General features: G+C 41.7%; 1 protein-coding gene across 7 annotated transcripts in view; it reads left to right on the forward strand.

Annotated features, from left to right (window-relative positions):
• Positions 1 to 20789, forward strand: part of axin2 (axin 2) — a 148863-nt gene extending 128074 nt beyond the window's left edge. For 6 of the 7 annotated variants that reach the window (XM_008116698.3, XM_008116701.3, XM_008116696.3 and 3 more), the window contains 7 exons: positions 858 to 998; positions 1977 to 2482; positions 2756 to 2947; positions 3270 to 3500; positions 4897 to 4992; positions 8109 to 8276; positions 17526 to 20789. In XM_008116698.3, coding sequence (XP_008114905.1) covers positions 858 to 998; positions 1977 to 2482; positions 2756 to 2947; positions 3270 to 3500; positions 4897 to 4992; positions 8109 to 8276; positions 17526 to 17652 — 1461 coding nt within the window. In that variant the 3' untranslated portion in view covers positions 17653 to 20789. Of the gene's footprint in view, positions 1 to 857; positions 999 to 1976; positions 2483 to 2755; positions 2948 to 3269; positions 3501 to 4642; positions 4830 to 4896; positions 4993 to 8108; positions 8277 to 17525 lie in introns of those variants that run through there. The other variant, XR_010003102.1, reaches the window with a different exon arrangement.
• The last annotated feature ends 1140 nt before the right edge of the window (positions 20790 to 21929 follow it).

Below are 21929 nucleotides of genomic sequence, written 5' to 3' on the forward strand. Positions count from 1 at the left end.
GAAATAAATGGGGGTGCTTCTGGGCATACGAGGGGGGAAAGTGATAGGAAACAGCTTTCCCTCATTCCTTGCTTCTTTTTGGCAGAAATTCTCATTTGCCTTTTTATATTCTACACTTGATTTGGAGATGTTCCCTTTTCCCTTGATAGATCTGCTTGAGGCAGGCACGCTCAGCAGTGTATCGCTGCTTGCCTGCAGCAGCTTCCTTCATTTTCTGTACAAAGAGATGGAGGGCAAGGGAGGGGGTGAAAGAGAGGGGGGAAAGAGAGAGAGAGAAGAGAAGAGAGATCTAGGACACTGTTGAGACAACACTACCTCAAAGGTGCCCAGTGTGTAGCCAGGAAATAAATTACCAGCACTTCTCTGATCTGCAACCGTTTGACTTCTTTTTTCTCCCCCTCCCCAGTTCCCTTCCCTTTTTCTCCCCCATCTTATTTTTTTTTAATTTCCAACTCCTTTCTGTTTATACTCCCACTTTTATTCCTTGAGTTAAAGTCCTCTCCCTCCCACCTCAGAGTTTTTTATTTGATGTTTGACAACAGTCTTTGAAGATTTTCTACTTCAGAGTAGCTACTGATGGGCTGGTTGTACTACAGAGAGAACAAGCAGGGTTCCTCGGAGTGCGACCAACTGCTCCTGCCGAAGGCAAACGCTATTGGGGAGGATGTCACTCCATGAGGCCACAGCACTAGCTCATAAAAATCCAGAGCAGACCATGCCTAGTTGCGGTCGTCTTTTCATCCAAACATGGAGACACAACAAGCTTAACGGGTCCAGAAATGCCGCTCGAGCTAAGCTGCCGTGGCTTCTGCCGCCTCCTAAACATGGCTCGTTGTTTTTGTCCCCGCTCTGTGTAGAGAACTCATCGCCTTCCTAGGGAAATGACCCCCGTGGAACCAGCTGCTTTTGCCGCCGAGCTCATTTCTCGGTTGGAAAAGCTCAAGCGGGAACAAGAGACCATGGACTCTCTGGAGGAGAGGCTGCAGCAAATCACAGAGGTAGGTGGATTAACCTGTTCATCTTGGGTGCCTGCTGTGAAGTCCCCTATTCCACCCCCACCCCCCATACACCCACCATTGGGGGCATGAGAGTGCTAGGAGGGCAGCCAGAAGAGGGTGTTGAGGTATCTAAAGTACTGAATGTGTAATTCATCATGTCCTAAGTAACACAGAGCAATTGTCAGTTTTCATTGCCTTGCATTTAAAGACCCCCACCCCATCTCATGAAACCTCAAGGCAGGTTTTCCTTGCGTCTTCTTGGATCACTCTTATTATCGAATAAACCAACCCACCTGATTCCACAGGTCTGTCCTTTCCCTCTTCTGGGTGTTAAGAAGTGTGTAATTACCACAGAGCTGCAAACTGCTATATGTGAGAATAACCACCTTTTGAAAAGCATGTAGGAACTTGTTAGATCCATAACGCTGTGGAAGGACGTGGGGCTCTCCTACTGGTCACCAGTCTGTATGTAATTTAGTGCTGGCCAGTTGACTATATGCTCTAATATATAAGCCTGCCTGGATCTTAAGGTATCTTGGAGGAAAGTCATTTTCTCCTCTTTAGCTGCCTGTGGTTGATGGTGATAGAAGAGAGGGTTTTCTCACTGACCACACCCAGGCTCTGAGAGGAAGGCGAGGCTGCCTTTCCGCTGACAGGCACCCCCCTTCCTATTTAGATGGGCCTTTGGCATCAAAGGTGGGTTGTGGCTCGGGGAGGAGGGCTTTGACAGGTTGGGTGTTATTGTTTCTCTCTGCTCATGTGCCTTTCATCTGCTTTTTACATTTTAATTGTATTTGCTTTTATCTGATTTTAGCGCCATTAATTATCTTGAGTGTCATGGAGTCGGGTTGGGTGGGGGGGGGTGAGCTTGGTTGACAGAATAAATACATAACAAGAATTCCTGTGGCAGTGACTAGCTATCCCATTTTCAGCATAATTGTTTCATTGACTGGTTGTTCTTATGTTTTTCCTCTGAAGGATGAAGAGAAGGAGGGATCTGATGTTCCTGTCAGCTCACAGGCCACCCGAGAAGTTACACCTATCCAACATCAACAGCATCCCCTGACTCTCCTCCCCTCCGGCAGCTATGAGGATGATCCCCAGGCTATCCTGGATGACCATCTTTCACGGGTGCTGAAGACACCGGGGTGCCAATCTCCCGGCATGGGACGGCATAGTCCTCGCGCACGCTCCCCAGACCGCTTCCCAGGTGGTAAATTGCTCCTGGCACCTGGCACAGCCTCTGTACCCAATGCCTGTGCTCTTGTCAGCAAAGGATTTGTCACCAAGCAGACAACCAAGCATGTTCACCATCACTACATCCACCACCACACCATTCCCAAAACAAAGGAGCAGATAGAAGCAGAGGCAGCACAACGAGCCCAATGCTTGGGTCCTTCAGGGAGCGACTACTATTGCTACTCCAAGTGCAAGGGTCACTCAAAAGGGGTGGAACTTCCTATGGCGCAGCTGGAGCCCTTCGGGTAAGTTCATTCCTGGGCAAATTCTGAAGTCAAGTGACAGGTGCAGAGAGTGTGTAGGAATGGGACAATTTGACTGGATTGTGTGTGTCATGTCAGCTTTCTAAAACACAGAGTTTCTTGGTAGTGTGTGAGAGATCAGAGAGAGAGAGAGAGAGCGCAGACAGGGGAAGAAGGTGAGCTGGAGGGAGGTGTGTATGTATGTTGTGTGTACGTTTCAGGCATCAACGGTTGTGGTAACAAGCTGAAGTGATGCTCTCTCTTCTCTTGTGACAGCCTCAACAGAACAGGGACGCTTCCGAAGAGGAACTGTAAGCTACCAGATGGCGTCCTCCTCCCAGGTGGAGAAGGAGGAGGGCTCTCCATCCCTCCAGGGGTGCAGCTACCTGCGGGGGAGGCTGACCGATCACAGAACGTCTGGCAATGGATGCTGGAGAGTGAAAGACAATCCAAGCACAAGCCCCATAGGTAAATATAAGCTGTCTGCAACAACTCTTGCTCCTGGTAAATATTTATCTATTACACAGCTGTCTATTTTTACAATCACTAAAAACAAATGAAGCTCTTTTGCTCCTCTGGTTTAATATGAAAGCTGTTCTGCGGAACCAGAAAAACCACAAAAATGTCATGTTTTTGGCAAGAGGCCCTTTTCATGTTATGACAGACTTTTTCTTTTCTTTTTTTCCCTTTTTTTGAGAGAGAGAGTGCACTGAACAGAAGCTGCTGTTAAAGTCATATTTTCCAGCTTTTATAACCTTGTACCTTTCCTCCCCTGTCTTTTTCTCTTCAGCACACAAAGCACAAAGAAGGCCTACAATTCTGAGTCCTCCAGAGGCGGGCTTGGGGAACGTCCTGCCCGTCACCACCTGTGGGGGAGCAGCAGCCATCCACGGGGCGTTCAGCCGGCCCACCCTTTTGTCCAGGATCCGGCCATGCCCCCTCTGACTCCACCCAATACCCTGGCTCAGTTGGAGGAAGCTTGCCGCAGGCTAGCAGAAGTATCCAAGCCACAGAAACAACGGTAACATCCCACCAGAAACCTGAAATAGCTGGGAAGCGGGAACTGGGAGTTATTTCTTGTGTCATTTTCAATCACTTTGGAGGCATTTCCCTTTCTGTTTAGGGAAGGGATGGGAAATTGACTTTGTTATCTACCTCTCCTGGAGGCTGCAAGAAATGGCAGTTTAGTAATTTACCAAAATATCAGAGCAGGAGTTGGAAGGACTTGGGGAGGTGGTCAAAAAGGGCCCTTGAGGGTTGGATGTGCCCCATAGGCTATGATATATGATGACGAGACCCCTTCTACACTGCCATTATCTGCTTTGAACTGGATTATATGAGTCTCCACTGCCATAAATTCCAATTCAAGGCAGGTAACCTGTACTTTATATGGCAGTGTGGAAGGGGCCTGAGACTTTTGAATGAACATATCCTGAAAAATCTAATTCTGGAATTCATTTAGCTCTTCTAGAGATAAGAACTGGGGTTGAAGCTCGGTGCCCATACATTATTCCCACCAACTTGGTGGCATTTTAGCCTGGAAGAATCTTTGAGCTTTAGAGAAGGAAACTACAAAAATACTTGAATATAAGCCAACCCAAATATAAGATGAGGCACCTAATTTTACCACAAAAAACTGGGAAAACTTATTGACTCAGGTGGGAAATGCAGCAGCTACTGGTAAATTTTAAAAATAAAAATAGATACCAATAAAATTACATTAATTGAGGCATCAGTAGGTTAAATGTTTTTGAATATTTACATAAAACTGTAATGTAAGATAATAATAATAAAGACTTCAATAAGATAAGACTGTCCAACTCTGATTACTTATATACTCCAGTATATGCCGACCTGAATATAAGATGGCCAGGACCCTCACTTGAGTATAAGCCGAGGGGGGCTTTTTCAAAAAGGGCTGAAAAACTTAGTTTATACTCAAGTATTTAGGGTACTTGAAAAATAAATTTGTTTGCAAATCAATTTCTGTGTTAATTCATCTCATGGCACAACACAATATGTGTGTGTCTTTGTGATGTGGAATTATCACAGTCCTGGATTTAGAAACAAGGATGTGGCGAGACTGAAGTGTGCCGTAGAAATTGTAATCTCTCTCACTCTCTCTCTCTCTTTCTCTCCTTCTCTCTTGTCATGAACAATTAGAATCCCACATTCTACCCTTATTTGTTTGCTTCCTTAATGGCCATGTATGCATTTCTGGAACTGAATCCAATGAATTGGCCAAATGATGCCTTTGCTGTTTTTCATTGGAAGACACAGGGATATTTTTGCCCTCAGCATCCTCAGTTCTCCCCTTGATTGTTTCAGCACAACGATCTTAGATGTACAGGTAGGATTTTTTAAAGTTTGATCATTCTTTTCTTTATCTCCCTCCCCTCCCCTTCCCAAACTTTTAGATGTTCAGCATCAAATCAGCCGAGGGATCGCAACCACTTGACTTCCGTACCAGGAGGAAATGGTCCTTTTTGCAATGCCAGTGTAGCAACAGAAGAGTGAGTGTTGCCATATGGAACGTGTACAGCTTAGAGATATTCACTGTCTTTTTTAATGCATATTTTATCAGTGGAGTAGTGCTTTGAAACTGTAGCCCTTTCTTGGTAGCCTGCTATTTCCTTTTGACGGGGTGAAACAAGAACAAAACGTCTGCAAGTCTTGCCTACTCGTTCTTTTTTTAGCTTGCATTCCTGTAAAGTGGACAAAGATTGGATTAATCTAATTACAGGATAGTTCTTTTTAACAAGAAATCTGCTTCAGTCTAAATAATTAAAGTTTTCTTTCTTACATTCTTCATCTTAAGCAATGAGTAATGTTTGAAGTTGAAACTAAGCCACCTGACTATAGCCTTTCATTTTTAATTGGTTGACCTTAAGTCCACCAGCTGTCTTTGCTAGAAGCTCCCCCCTTTCCCAAAGCCACTCTACAAAGACTTGGAACAAATTAGGAAGAGTAAATTACTGTGGAGTAAGACTTCATGACCTTTTGACATGCCAAGTCAACGTGGCCTCAGAAGTTGACTCCATGGTATCCAAGGCACTGTAGCTTTTCTCTGGGTAGTAGAGATGTTTGTTATTCTGTAGGAGGATCTCACTTCCTCAGGATCCCAAGATATGACAAGAGTTTGGCTATCTGCTCTTGTTTCGCTTCCTACTAAAGCATTAGTGTCCCAAACCTCTGCCTGCCTTGTTGCTGTATCCCAGAATCTGATGCAACAAGATAGAGCTCTAATATCAGTCCAGCAGCATCCTTAGTGCTCCACATAAGCAGGAGCTTTCCTCATTCCTGTCAGTATAGAGGAATATATGGAATATTCCTTGGTATTCAAGTGAATATTCAAGGCTCCTATTCATGGGAATCTCCATGATTAAATTAAAACCTCTCAAAGCTTTCAGTGATGGATCCTGAAGCATCTGCATACACATCCATAAAATAGGCAAGACTGTACCTTTAATTATTCTTGATGCTTGGAAACAGGGTGCCTAAGAAATGGAGAAGTGCCTGTAGGCCATCCAGCAGCAAATAGGAGATCTACATCCTTGTCCATTCCCTCCTCTTAAGAAAATATTGACTCCTATTCTCCTTTTCACTTTCAATGTCTGTGCATGTGTGGACAACAGAAGAGGAAGAGAGGGAAGTGAACCACTAGTTCTAGAGCAAAGGTGGGCAATCTGTGGGCAACTACCACCTCAGGCAACATGACAAATGGTCCAGAGTAGTGATATATCAATAAACGTGAAGGCCACTGTTTCTTCATCCCAGTAGGAGGGGTATTTGTTTTTTTAAAAGCCATAAAATCCGTAAATATTTGAGCCAGTGTGGCATAATGGTCTGAATGTCGCACTAGGATTCCAGGAGACTAGGGTTCAAATCTCCACTCAGTCATGGAAAGCAGCTGGCTAAGCCTGGGCAAATTTCACCCCTAGAAGAACATTATGGCAAATCTCTCTCGTGTCACCAAAAAAACAAACAAACAAAAAAACTAAAACTAAACCAAACATATGATAGGGCTGCCATAAGGTGAAATCAACTTGAAGGCACCTAGGAACAATGCAAATGTTTTGAAGTAATTATAAAATAATTGATTAAATTGAGTTTAAAACAGAAACTTGGAAACAGAAGGTTGTTGAATCTCTTCATGGAAAATTGCAGAAGATTTATCAGTAGTAGATTGATTGTCCAATTTCAGAAGATATTTTTCAGTTTTTATTATCAATAAATTGAGCACTCTCTCAAGGAATATTTATTCAAATATTTTGCTCACACAAGCTTAAGTAGCTCCGTGTCATGTTGAGTGTTAAGAACGCAGGTCTCTTAAGGTACCAGCACTCAAACTGTAGGGAAGTGACCTGGGAGGTCACATGGATGAGAAATTACTACAAGACATCTAATTTGGTCCTCATCTTTTATAGCTAAAGATGGCATCAGAAAACATAGACAGGACTAAAGCTTGGGTGATGTCATACAGCATGGACTGATAGTCTCGATATCTCCGTGTGGTCTGTCCAAGGACAGGGACAACAGTTTCTTAAGACTCCTAAAAGGTTCATAAAATAGACCAGAAGTTGGAATGAGGCTGTGGCTACAATCTTGAACCTGTACACTTTAGAGTAAGTCCATGGAATTCAAAGGCCAGTACATCCAGAAAAGTACATCCAGAAAAGAAGCCAATTTGTTACTGCAACCAGGAAGGTTGCAGTAACAGATTATCTCTCACACATGCAGACAGCCCTTGCAAAACCTTCACATTGTCTCATATCACTGGGGAAACTAAAACTGGACGGAGCAGAGCTTGGGTTTTGTACATGGCTGGAGAGGAGGCGAAGGGGCAAGCCCTGTTGAGGGTGCATGGAGGGTGTGTGGAGAGCAGGGATCATACGTTTCCATTTCCCCAGTGGAAGTCTTCCACTAGTACACTTTTGGATCCCAGCTATTGTGACTTACCCCGAGTAGACAAATGTAGGGTTATACCCCTAGCTTTCCGATCGCTAATTGTAGTGATGTTTGCTTATAAACCCAGTCACCATCTGGTTTACTTTCTGGTTGAAAAGAAGAACTTATGTAGATCAGTGGAATCCATGAGCATGATTATACTGCTCTCTCTAATGTTGTTATGGGGAACAGTCCCCTTTTTGCATTTTTGTTAGGGAAAAATCCAAACTATATTGGAATTGGGCCTGGCAGGACCTTGAGATGTCCTTAAAATACTTGAAAGCTGTGTGTAACCTACACTTCACCCACCTTTGCTCTAGAACCCAACTGGATCCACATGTAAACGTTCTCACTTTGTTTTCAAGCTGGTAATTATTGCTGGAGCTTTAAAACCTGGGTGTTATTTGTCATGCCCTTCATTTGAATGCTCTACAAGCAATATAATCCTCCTCTCTCTGTTCATCAACTAGCAATTCTTTCCTGGCATGGAGCCCCTCAACTTTTACCATATTAATAGACACCAGGATTTGCTTTTAATTTTCAACTGCTATATGTTTTTAATGGACTTGGTCTCATATAATTGGCCTCTTTGACAAAAAGGAGACAGATAATTGCACATTTTTTGTATCCTGAATCTTGTGGAGTCTTAACTTGTTTCTCTCCTTCTCCCTCCATATTTCAGTCACAAAGAACCAAAGAAACTTCCTGCTACTCACTCCGCCCAGCCTAGTGAGTTGATTGTCACATATTTTTTCTGTGGAGAAGAAATTCCCTATAGGAGGATGTTAAAGGCCCAGAGCCTGACACTTGGGCACTTTAAAGAGCAGCTGAGCAAAAAGGGAAATTATAGGTAAGCATCTTTGTGGTTTCTTTCTTCTTTTCCTTGTGTTTGCACAGACGGCGTGCCAAAATAACCAAGGAGTATTTGTAAGCGTCCTCCCACAGTGAGGAAGGGCTCTTTGAAGGTTGTCTGCAGCTAGCTCAGCCGTCTCTCAAAGTTCTCCTCTCCGCTTTGTGTTTACCCACTAAAACCAATACTAGTTAAGAGTTGGGTTGGCTGCTCTGGCAAGTGAATGAGGTCTCACCTAGTGAGTCGACTGTTCCACATTATTGCCAGCACAGCTACCTTTTACAAGTGGATGGATGGGCCCAGGCTCTTGCGTATAAAATGTTCATTCAAAGCTTTGAGTTCATTTTCTGGCTGTAATGCATTATGATTTTTTTTCTTTGAAGTATTGACCAGATTTCCCTGTTGTTGATTATTCATATTAAGATGTACAGCTGCGGCCCTCTAGGTGTTTTTGAACTACAGCTCCCAGAACCCCTCACCAGTTGGGTAGAGCTGATGGGATTTGTAGGCAATTAAAAAAACTTCAGAGTCACACCTGCCCATTTCTGTGACATATTGTAATTATCTCCATTTTGTAGATTTATGTATTGTGTCAGAAGTGAATTTAAAATACAGTTATAATTTATAGAGAAACCATAAACAAAGTTACAAACTTGGCATTGTACCAAATTTCCTTTGACCAGAAGCTGGCCACTTGGAGTGCCTCTTGGTGTCATTGTGAGAAGGTCCTCCATTGTGCATGTGGCAGGGCTCAACTTGCATTGTAATAAATGGTCTGTGGTTTGCTCTTCTTCACACTTACGTGTTGTGGACTCCACTTCGTAGCCCCATTTTTTAATGTTAGCAGCTCTGCATCTTGTGGTGCCAGAGCGCAGTCTGTTCAGTGCCTTCCAAGTCACCCAGTCTGTGTGCCCAGTGGGGAGTTTCTGATCTGATATCAGCCACTGATTTAGGTTCTGGGTTTTGTAGATGATAAACTTACAAATGGGAATCATTATCTACAAAGTAAACAATTGCAAAGGGTACTATTTGATACTTACTAGATCCCAGTTCAGTGTCTTATTAGATGAGAGGTGGTATTCTTGGAATGTTCCCTTTCTTTGATTGGCATTTTGCACAAGGCTAAGCAAATAATCAAGTACTAAGACAAAGTCCTGTTTGTCCATGAATAGTGACTAAAGAGCTGTGATTCAGTTCAACAAAGGAAATGGCCTATTCTGAATAATGTTGTACATGGGATGGTATTTATTTAAGGTACCATGCATGAACTGTTTGGAGAAAGATGCTGGATTTACCAAGAGCACTGGAAACTGGATTGAACAGTGGATTTTGCAAAGGCAAAAATTGGACAGCGAGTTAAAATTAGAGCTAACCATCTGATGAAATCTGGAAGGCAATTTTGGATAGTGGATAGGATCAGAGGGAGTTGATTATAATGTAGATTGAGGCTGTAGATTATCCCTCTCATAAAGATGATACATCTTTGTTGTTGTTGTTGTTGCTATTGAGCTTCCTGTGTAAATAGCCAAAGTGTGAACTTCTCCAACTTCCCTGTAGTGAGCTTTGTGTACTTGAAACATGTTTCAAGTTAAGATAGGTGCAAATGTCCCTAGCCCATGTAACAGGGGAAAGTAGCTTGAGATAATCTATGAGCAGCAACTGGTGCTCTAAAGCTAGATGAAAATAAGTGAAGCTTCATTTCATCACACAACCCGTTTCAGCTGTATAGTAGTTGTTTCCTGCCTCGTCACTTTGCCTTTTGATGGCTGTTTAAACTCCCAGGCTCTATATTTTTTTCCTTCTTCCATTGCTCTTGCACAGTTAAAGTCTGGCCAGAGCTTCTAAGCATCATGAAAAAGAAAACTCTTGGAAGTCTAACCAATTGCACAAAAGTTAATTTGTTTGCATGGTTTACTCTAAGCACTGAATATAACTTGTCTTGGCTTGGATTTTGGGATTTGTTTGGTATGGTGGGGTGATCACTGTCCCAAGCTTTGCTACTGGAGGTCGAATTGACTTTAGAATGAAAATCAACTATAAAGATCCATAGTTTTGCCCTGGAAAATCGACCCCTTAAAAGGGGTTTTCCTCTTTTATAAAAGAGGCGTGGGTGAGAGGAGGCTACCTTAGAGCTGTTAAAGACCTCAATTCCTTTTTGCAGATCTCTTTTGCCATCTGATGTGAGACACGCAGGGAATCTGGGATTGGGCCTTCTCCCTCCCTTTGGAGAGTGCTCTCCACGAAGGCTTGCCTGAAGCTGGCTCTTATCATTCTGGCACCAGGCAAAAGATCCTTTTTATTTCTTTGGCTTTTTAGTGTGTCTTAGCATTGCTCACAAGGCATCATCTGGTTTTTATGGAACTTTTCACTGCTGTTGGCTTTTAGTCTGTGAATATTTCTTTTTATTGATGTTGTGTTTTTAATATGGCTATGAACTGGTTTGGAGGGGTTGCATGTATTTGATGGGAATCATGTGATAAATGTTGTAAATATGTGAAGGCCTACATCCCTAGATGACAGTGGATGTGTTCCTAAATTACACTATGTAACAAAATATGAAAAATTTTCTGTTCCTGGTTTGAAAGTGTTATTCCTGTTTAATTGTGTGGTATTTACTTTGAAAGTAGTTGTTCTACTCCCAAAATTTCATTTTTGTGGATCCCACATACTATGTTGAATTAGTTGAGACTCTATGAGATATTCATTGAAAAACTATAGCAAAATGTGCTACAGGATGTCCCGCAAAAATGACGTTTTTTCAGTTTAATAAACCTTTTTCATCTTATTATGATAGAAACAATTACAAAATGACATTTATAACCCAGGAACAAAAATTGTGTTACATAGTGCTATCTGAATGAGTAAGATATCTGTAAACCATGTTGGTTTCCAGTGGCAACTAAGACTAGCATGAATTAATCCTTAATCTGAAACTTCTCTTGGGTATCCGAAGAATGCCCTCTCACTTACCTTAGAGTTTCTAGAATTACGAATACTCTAGTTTTTGAAGTAAGATACCGTGTTTCCCCGAAAATAAGACAGTGTCTTATATTTTTTTTACTCCCAAAGATGCGCTAGGTCTTATTTTCAAGGGATGTCTTATTTTTCCATGAAGAATTCACATTTATTGTTGAACAAAAAAATGAACATTTATTCTATACTGTACAGTAGTTGTCATCACAAACCAACATAACCAAACCAGACAAACTGTGACTTCTGTCAAGAATTTCTTATTACTACCATTATTTCCATATACAACTGGTATGTACATTTACCAATCCTGCATGCTATGGTGTTTTGTTTGGTGGGAGCCGGGCATGCTTCCAAACAAAAACTTAGCTAGGTCTTACTTTTGGGGGAGGTCTTATATTTAGCAATTCAGCAAAACCTCTACTAGGTCTTATTTTTTGGGGATGTCTTATTTTAGGGGAAACAGGGTATGGATTTGTGGAGACCTGGTGGCGAAGTGCATTAAAGCACTGAGCTGGAGACCGAAAGGTCCCAGGTTCAAACCCTGGGAGTGGCGTGAGCAGCCGCTGTTAGCTCCAGCTCCTGCCAACCTAGCAGTTCGAAAACATGCCAATGTGAGTAGATCAATAGGTACCGCTCCGGCGGGAAGGTAAAGGCGCTCCATGCAGTCATGCCGGCTACATGACCTTGGAGGTGTCTATGGACAACGCCGGCTCTTTGGCTTAGAAATGGAGATGAGCACCAACCCCCCAGAGTCAGACATGACTGGACTTAACGTCAGGGGAAACTTTTACCTTTACCTTATGGATTTGTGACACAGGTACTTCTGAGCAGAATATTTACAGTGAACTATCTGTGGTGGTGATGTGATGGAAGTGTGTGTGTGTGTGTTACAATGCATACAGAACCATCTTCAACAGAGGCAAATTGGTGATTGAACATATTCCAAAACGAAAACTTCCAGACAAAAAACCTTGATTTTGTCATTTCTATAAAAAATACCTTTTTACTTTGCCATTATATATACAGATGGCCCCTAAGTTACAAACATTTGCAGTACAAACGACTCATAGTTAAGAACCAGGGTGAAACAACAGGAGAGGGTTGAGACAACAAGAAGTAAGAGAAATCTGTTGTCGAAGGCTTTCATGGCCAGAATCACTGGGTTGCTGTGAGTTTTCCGGCTGTATGGCCATGTTCCAGAAGCATTCTCACCTGACGTTTCACCTACATCTATGACAGGCATCCTCAGAAATCTACGCCTCAGAAGGGAAATTTACTCCTGGAAGAGTTGTTATCATAGGGGGAAAGGTGTCTCCACTGCAGCATTATCACCAAATCCTTGTTTCCACAAGAAGCCAAATTTGTCAAAATCCAATTATCACGGGGACAAAAAGAGAGGTGAAATCTTCTGAACTGGGACACAGACAGCAAAACAAACACCATAGGGGTGCTAGCCCTTCCCTGTGCTACCCAAAGCTTTTAATATAAATTCAGCTTAAGAGCAAACCTACATGACCTATCTTGTTCATAACTTGGGGACTACCTGTAATAGGACTTGAGTGGCCATGGATTTTAGTTTTCACTGGGAGTCCTGGAACCAGACCCCAGCAAATTCCAAGGGCCTACTGTTTTTCTGTTTGTTCCATGGCATTCTGTGATAATTAGGCCATTTTAAATTGCCTGGTCATAAGGGACTCCTTTTGAGCGTGTGGGTTTCTTTTCTCTCTCTTTTTGTACCTATGTGTACAAAAGAAGCTCAGACCCATCACTATTTTTTTTAAATCTCAAACAGACACAAGGTGAAAGTAATTATCCAAATGTGTTTCTCCCCCAGGGAATCATTTTGATCTAAGCTTTGATTCTTTTATTTTTTAAAAAATTTTTGGCTGGACTTGGAATGAAACCGCAGGTGACCTTCAGGAACGAGGGCCGTACTGTCCCCTTAGTAGCTGGATTGCTTAGGAAAGAAGGAGCTGGTCTCTCTGGTCACATCTGGCATTGATTTTGTTCTTAAGGCACACTTAATAAGCATGGCTTTGAAGCCTTTGCCTTTCATTTTAACACACAAAGACATGCATAAATGGTTGACACTCAGAATCCTTTATTGAACGAGTCAGTTTGCAACATAGGTACCTCGGGTTTCTCTCGGGTAGCTTAGAAGAGAGGGCTATCCAACATGCATTTATGGTTTATGCATGCATCTTTTTTTATTTAAAAAAATGACTAGACTTCATGCGCACTGCCTACATACATACTGGACAGTGTTGGGTAACAGTAAAAAAAATAGAAAGGAAAAAGGTGTATGGGACACACACAAACACACACACACACACACACACACACACACAGAGTGAGCGCAAATTTTTGCAGACTGTATGGGTGCCAGATGTAGAAGGAAGGGAGGAAGCAGCAAAGAGAGGTGCAAAAGGGAAACAAAGCCAAAATCGCCATAAATGTAGATAGGTTTGGGGGGAGAAGCTATGTCTATGAGCAATGAAGGACCTCCTCGTGTGTTTTAAGAAGTTGTAGAGAAAAGATATTAGTCTGCATCCTCTCTTAGGCCCACCCTCTCTCCGTCCCTCTCCCTTCCACTTTTCCTCCTCTTTCTTCTTTTGAGAAATAAGGCTGTAGTTATGGAAAAGGTCACAGTGTGTGGAGCTCCCCCTCCCTTTCCCCCCTTCCTCCCCCCAAGAAAATAAAATGTGGCTGTGTTCAAACAAAGAATTTGGTCAGCGCTGCCAGAGTTGAAGATCAAGGGGGAAGTTATTGCTACAGCTGTTTATCCTCTTGGAAAGGAGCAGATAAAACCCAGCGAAAGTCCTTTTGTGCCTCATTCAAAGTTTTCCCTCGTTTCTTCCTCCCTCACTTACTAGCTGGAGGGATTTCAGGAGGAAATTCAGTTGTGCTTTGGTCAGGCCTCTGCAAGACAGACCCAAGCAGTTGGCAAATCTTGCCCTTGTCTTTATTGAAGGAAATTGATTTTGTGACATTCTTAGCTTCATCTTAAAAGAGATGAAACAATTTGGGAAAGGCGGTATAACTAAATTAGTTTATACCGCCTTTCCCAAATTGTTTCCCTCTTTTTAACTTGGTTAATAAGAGTTGTGTTGTTGTCTGCCTAATCAAAGCTGGCAGATATTTTTTTCAAAAGCCTCTTGTTAGTATGTTTACTAAGTGCCTCATCACACTACAGCATGAATCCACTTTAAATCCGGTTTCTGATTCCTGTAGAATTCTGGAGTTTGTAGTTTGGTAAGGCCCAGGACCTGTCTGGCTGAGCTGTTTAAAGCCCTCTTTCTAAAGTGGATTTAAAGTGGATCAAAGTTCTAGTGTGATGAGGTCCTTAAGGCAGAGCTTTCCAAACTGTGTTGTGACGGGTTAGTTAGTGTGTGTGGCTACCGAGTGTTGCGCAAATGTAGAATTTCCTTTAAATCTTCCACATATTTATATATTCTTACAAATGACAAAAATTTTGGACATTTATGATATATTTTTTACAAATCATGTATTTTAAAATATGTATAAATGAAAGGTTTTCATGAGACGCGTTGCGTGGCCCAACATTTTGTAATTACAATTTATATATGCCTCCATATCTTTTACAAGGGTTGATTTAACCTCTGGTTTGCTGGTAAAACTGAATTACTGTGTGGCAAAACGATGCATGTATAAAAAGTGTGTCGCCAACATGAAAAATTTGGAAAGCTCTCTTCTGAGATCTTAAAATACCAAAGCAAAATGGATACTTGAGTGATTCCCAAGGAAGCTGTCTTGGCATAAAGGAAATCCAAAATCTTGAGAGGGATGGTTTTTCCTTATTAATTCATACAAATGAAAGCAACAAGTTTTTAGCTTGTAGCAAGTTGCCTTCTTATAAAAGTAAAGGGGGATCTGTTTAAAAACCAAGGGGGATGTTAGGTTGGGTTCCCCCTTCTCACTGCTGCTTCTTTTTTTCCAGTGATTGGATAACAAAATTGCTTCTTGGGGAGAAAAAGAGATCAGCTTGGGTGCAAGTTGTGTGTGTGTGTGTGTGTGTGTGTGTGTGTGGTAGTAGACAAGCAGGCTCCCTAAATGCTAACCCTCTGAATGGAAGGCCTTCATTTTGTGCATATGCAATTAAGCAGCCTGAGAAGGAAGAATGCTGGAAGGGGCATAAAAGGAACCTTTAATCAAGAAGCTGAACGGTCTAATTCAGGATAATAGAGGGGTCCTTACTGTTTGACACAAGAGGGGAAGGGGCACTTTTTTGTCTGCCTGAACATCGGCTTCGTGATCTAACAATCCCAAGCCAAAGAAAAGGAAAGCAGGACACTGCCGCCTGACCTTCCTGGGTCAAATATTGCCATCCAAGTCAAGATTGCTCATTACATAAGGGCCGCTACGAAACAGATGAAATTGGGCACATGGTAGAGTGTACAATCTGTTCTGAAAGTGCAAGGAGTTTAAAGATTTTCACCTAGAGGCACAATGAGATAACTATGCACCCTTCTCCTCCTGTTTAATAGAAGCTTCTCATTGTACAAGGTCAAACAACGGAGATTACTTTGAATTTTTATGTCCTTAAATTAGATGGTTTGGACAGGGAGAACTCAGTACTCCTTTTATAAATGGTTTAAAACGTAAATTTTAAAGGCACGTCCTGAAGGTGCCTTCTCATGTGTGTATGTATATAGAATTTAGCTGGACTGTGAAATTACTTGTCCTCCTCTTTTTCCTAAACCTTTTTTCCTTCATTGTTGTTCAGTTGACTGGCCTAGCATTTTGTATATTCAAAATGAGATGCTGGCAGTCAACCCGCTTCTGTGGGCCCCGGAGGCAATTCAGGGCCAGTCCTCATGGGGAAACAAGACTGTTAAGTATGTGCGGTTGGATGAAATCAGTGGTGCTCGGCTCACACATGATGTAAGGCAAGATTGTGAGCATTGATAGACACTAAGGGAAAAGCCAAAAGTTTCCTGATCACCATTATTATTGTAGAGTCATGTGTCATGCTATAATCTTGTGGTCACAAAATGTACTTAATGATCCCCGAAGGCCTTCCATCCTTGACTTGGATACAGGGCGTCAAGAGTATCCCCCTTTACCCCCATCTGTTTGTTTACATTGCCTATTTTCAATTGTCCATTGCCACCTTCTGAAGCTGAAATTGGCAGGAGGGTATTCAGAACCTGGGCAATTATTTTTAAGATAACTGGATATATAGGCTTGCTGAAGCCCCTCCATAGTTGATTTGACTGATCCATGTTGATTTTAAAGATGGAACTGGTTGGATGTTAACTCAACTTGGAGGTCTCTCGACAAGCTTAACTGGAGATGCAAACTCCTTTGATTTTTCCCAGTCCACCATTTAGTGTATTTTGTGACCACAAAAGACAGAATTATGAATCACACTATTTCCATTCCCTCAAGTCATCTTGTATTAATAGCCAGTGCTGCATACTTGCCAGACTATGCATAGTTGGCTGTCCACATTTTGCGGTCTGGACTTTTGCGGGTTTGAGTATTCACAGATTTGGTTTAAAATGTTCTGTCTAGAAATCTCTAGGTCCTCCAGTGTGACTCAATTGTCAGCTTCCTCCAGTTCTCTATTTGCAGTTTTTCGCTTTCACAGGAGTCCTGTGCCCCTAATCCCAGTGAATGTGGAGGATTGACTGTATTCTCCTTCCTACGACCTTTGCTTGTCTTCCCCACTCTGAGACGTTTAAACGTTGCTTGTTATACTCTTGTTCACTTTTACTTTAGCCTATCTTTCCCTAATAGACTAAGAGTGGGGTCTTTTGCTAAATAAAAAAACTATAAGGCCCCTTCTACACTGCCCTATATCCTAGGATCTGATCCTGGGATACAAGGACAGTGTAGAAGGGGCCTAAATACTCCATTGTAGAAAGTCGAACATACAATTTGGTTATGGATGATATGGCTTTAAGAGGGAACTAGAGGAGGAGTTCATGGGGGAGAAGTTCAACTAGTGGCTAATGGAGCCATTGGATTCTGGTTGCCGCGTAGGGGCTTATAAGCTAGACCTTTTGGAGAGTGCTGGAAACATGTGATTAACCTGACAGTGAACAAGCAACATTCTGACCTAGACAGATGTTGGTGACAAAGAGCAAATGTCTACCCATTATACATAGAAATATGAACAAATTTATTGGGTTGTTGGATTTTTCTGGGAAACGCATATTGGGAGTCCATATGTGAAAAGTTGATTGTGTGTTTAAGAGTAATTCCAAAGTTCTTTTTTATTTATTTTGCATCTCTTGATCTTACTGATTCCAGGTATTACTTCAAAAGGGCAAGTGATGAGTTTGACTGTGGTGCAGTTTTTGAAGAAATCTGGGATGACGATACCGTTCTGCCCATGTACGAGGGAAGGATCCTGGGGAAAGTTGAGAGGATTGACTGACTGCCTGGCTGGCCTTTCCTGCGTGAAGGTGTTTAGGGAGACATAAGCTAATGAGGCCAGCCTCTGGACACAACCACCGAATCAAGCTTTTGAAGGAAAGTTTGAACCAATGAAGAAGAAGAAGCAACGTTAATAAGCGGACATCTGTGAAGACTTTGCCAAATCAGCCTTAGAGGGGAAAAATGTAGAAGTCCGTTGCGTTGGGTACCAAGGTGTTGACAACTCTGAACTATTTATTATGAACATGACCACTTTTGGTTACTGAAGATGCAGCCCATTGTTTCGAAAGACTTCCATATATAATATATGGCTTCCTAGGGATCCCACACCTATGGACTAAGAGACTGTGTATAGTTTATCGTATGATAACCCTTATTGATATTTATTGAACAGTCTGGTTTTATTCCCCCTTACGTCCAATGACGGACATGCTGCTTTAAACAATGGAGAAAGGGGATATGATATAGAGGAAGAGGTTGGTTTTATATTTTATTTTTACATCATTTCCACTGTCTAAATAATTGAAAAAAATAAAAATAAAAAGTGCATTTGTTTCTTGCCACCTTAGAAAGCCAGCTGGGATTATGTCATATCCAACATTTCTCCAGTTGTTTTATTTCTGAGGACAGGAGAGGAAGAGAAATAATGAAAATTGTCTTACACATGTGCTTTTCTCGAGAATAATGTTTTTAAATCAATGCTGCTCTGATTCTAAGGCTTGGTGTAGACATAATACGGCTTGAGTATCCCTTATCCAAAATGCTTGGGATCGGAAGTGTTCTGTATTTTGGATTTTTTTTTCAGATTTTGGAATTACTTTCATATACTTAATGAGAAAGCTTGGAAATGGAACCCAAGTCTAAACACAAAATTCATTTATGTTCAGTACACACCTTATACACAACATTGAAGCTAATTTTGTACAGTATTTTTGTTCATGAAACAAAGTTTGTGTGCACTGAACGATCCAAAAGCAAATACAAGTCTTATTGTCTCAGCCACCCATTGGACAATTCTCAGATTTGGAGTATGTTGGATTTTGGAGTTCTGGATAAGAGATGCTCAATTTGTATTCTTGATTGCCTAATAATGATTAACTAATCAGGAGCTTCCAACAGATTAAGATCCTTTCCCTTCCTCTTACCAGTCTTTATTTGAACTCAACTGTGTGGTGTTAACGGCGAGCACCTTTGAATGAAAGAGTTTGCTAATTTGCCTATGATCATAGCTGCAAAGTCTGACTTTGAAGCACACTCTGGTTACTATTAAGACTGGTGCAAATGCTGCCATCTTGGTTAGCTCCCAAGGAAGAGTATGGGAGGAATGGGAGATAGTCAAGAGCAAGAGCAGAGGAGGAAAGAGCATCTGAAGGCCATAATGGCTCCTGATTTCTTAACCATTAATAGGAGACTGGGAATGCTGCAGCTGCACCAAACCTAACAGTGTTCTCGTGGGTTCAATAATAACACTGCTACAAAGGATAATAATAACATATATGGGTCTTGTCACTCAGGCCCCTTCCACACAGCTGAATAAAATCCCACATTAACTGCTTTGAACTGGGTTATATGGCAGTGCGGACTCAGATAACCCAGCTCAAAGCAGATATTGTAGATTATCTGCCTTGATATTATGGGTTATGTGGCTGTGTGGAAGGGCTCTCAGTTTCTGTGGTAATAATATACCTCTGCATGCATATATATATACACACACACACACACACACACACACACACACACATATATATATATATATATATATATATATGCTCCCCATTGCATGCCTTTAGTAAATAAGGCACACTGTGGCAAATCCCAAGCACAGACAAGGGACACGCGATTTCATACTGTCCAGTTTCATTGTAAAAAATGATCTTAAACAGAGGAGGAAAAGTGGTACATGAAGCTTACCAGTTCACATTTACACTGACATAAATATAGCCAGATTATATATATTTTAGAAATGGTATGTCCTTCACCAGTGTCAGATAGCATATCCTTGTTCCACGGCTTCTTTCATGTGGTCACTTGTTGTAGCAACACTTTCTATGTTGCAACTGCAATTAATAGACTTGAACTGTCTCAAGATGTGGTTTCCCATCTTCGATGGAATGGCTGTTAGAACAGTGGGGCTTTGGGTCCCTCCAGGATTTGGACACTGGTTCCTAGAACCCCTGAATATTGGCCATACTGGCATCTGGGAGCAGTCGTCCAAAACAACTGGAGAACCAAAGGCTGACAACATCTCTGCATGTATTGTTTATGGCCCAGCATACTTGGATCAAATAATTTACTCCAGCATCCAAGTTAAGAGAGCTAGTATATCATTTTTGATGTAGTCTCCTAAGTGTTGCCATTGTTGTGCTCAACCAAAAGCCTGCTATTCTACCAGACAAACCAGTCTGGAATGACGTCACAGCTTTCTAAGCTTGCCTTGGGCGAATAAGTCATCTTAGCTCCTTTGTTGGACAAGTATGATACAATGGCTGGCTTTGGGGGCTGCAGCTGAAACAGCTCCTCTCCTCCTCTGCACTCTACCATGTTATAAGGCTTTGCCTGTTGTACTGAATGGCTGAAATATGAACAACCTGAGCTGTAAAATTGTCAAAACAGTCCGCTCATCTGATTGTATCATTTTTGTGTAGTGTAACACAACAGGGTGGGGACACATACATACTCCAGGAAAGACCTTTAATTTGGATATCCTCTTGGTTCTAGTTGGTGCGTTCTATGCCAATCTTACATTTCTTTTGTATAGTATGATTGTATATAGTGTAGAAAAAAATGTGGTGGAAAGAAATACTATTAATACACTATCTATAGTGTGTGTTTTTTAAAGGAAAAAAAACCTTCAATCAGTACAGTACCTGTGCCTGCATGGTGTTACTATGCCATGCTTTGCCCTATGTTCAGGGTGCAGACTCTCCCTTGTTTGTTTAAGGGGTTTATGTATAATATATTTTATGCCTTTTTACTACAAGTCTTGTACTTTATGACTTTTGCCATGACATTTGTTCTACTTATACTGTAAATTATGCATTATAAAGAGTTTCATTTAAAGAAAAAATTACTTGGTACAATAATTATTGTAATTAAGAGATGTAGCCTTTATTAAAATTTTTATATTTTTCAAATTAATCTAAATCTCTTCTTGGTTTTTTTTTTTGGACTGAAGGGTCCTTTTGATAGTGGAGCAGGTTCCTGCTATCTTTAGTGTTTTACTTCTTGGAGCATAGGAAAAATGGCAAGAACTTAGGTTTACATTTTACGTGTCTTGGCATAGTTACCAAAGAGTAAGCTGTTAATCTTCTGGCTAGCTGCCTTCACGAAACTCAATTGGAGGTACAGACAGTTTTGCAAAGCTTTACGTTGGAAACTGCAACTTCCCACGTAGTTCTACCAAAGAAACTATATCTTATAAAAGGCTTTCAGGACAGCATTTGGAAGAGAAATGGCATCTTTGGCAACAGATCCTCTGCTCTAACAAGGGAAACCCTACCAATCTTTTTAACCACAAGTCTAACACATTCGCCAATATCGCCTTTCATTAAGAAGTTACAACCAATTTTTTTGTTGGCGATCCCTGACTAACAGTATTTGTGTTATGAAATCAAAAGTATGCCCAGATAAAGTCCAGAGCCCCCGGTGGTGCAGTGGGTTTAACTGTTAAGCTGCTGAACTTGCTGACCAAAAGGTTGTTGGTTCGAATCTGGGGAACGGAGTGAGCTCCCGCTGTTAGCCCCAGCTTCTGCCAACCTAGCAGTTCGAAAACATGCAAATGTGGGTAGATCAATAGGTACCGCTCCAGTGGGAAGATAACGGCGCTCCATGCAGTCATGCCAGCCACATGACCTAGGAGATGTGTACGGACAACGCCAGCTCTTCGGCTTAGAAATGGAGATGAGCATCAACCCCCAGACTTAATGTCATGGGAAAGCCTTCACCTTTACCTTAAAATCCAGAGATTGGGCATTTTTGTTTTTTGCAAGTTTGCCAATGAAAGATGTTCTGGTAAGTACAGGACGTTATACGTTTGTAGACCAGTAAGCAGACTGATAGTTGTTTGGGAGCAGATCTTGGAGAATCTACTGCTTGGCTTCCATGCAGCCTGAGACCATTCTAGCAGTTGCAATAGTTTCACTGGTAACCATATCGAGCTTGTAAGTTCCCCCAGCCCTTGTACACCAAGCAACAACAACATTAAGCGATAAAGTTATTTCTTTTTTCATAATAAGATCCTGGACCGTAATTTGTGGATGGTCACCTCCTTTCAGGTAA

Source organism: Anolis carolinensis, chromosome 2 (assembly GCF_035594765.1).
Source record: "Anolis carolinensis isolate JA03-04 chromosome 2, rAnoCar3.1.pri, whole genome shotgun sequence".
NCBI lineage: Eukaryota > Metazoa > Chordata > Lepidosauria > Squamata > Dactyloidae > Anolis > Anolis carolinensis.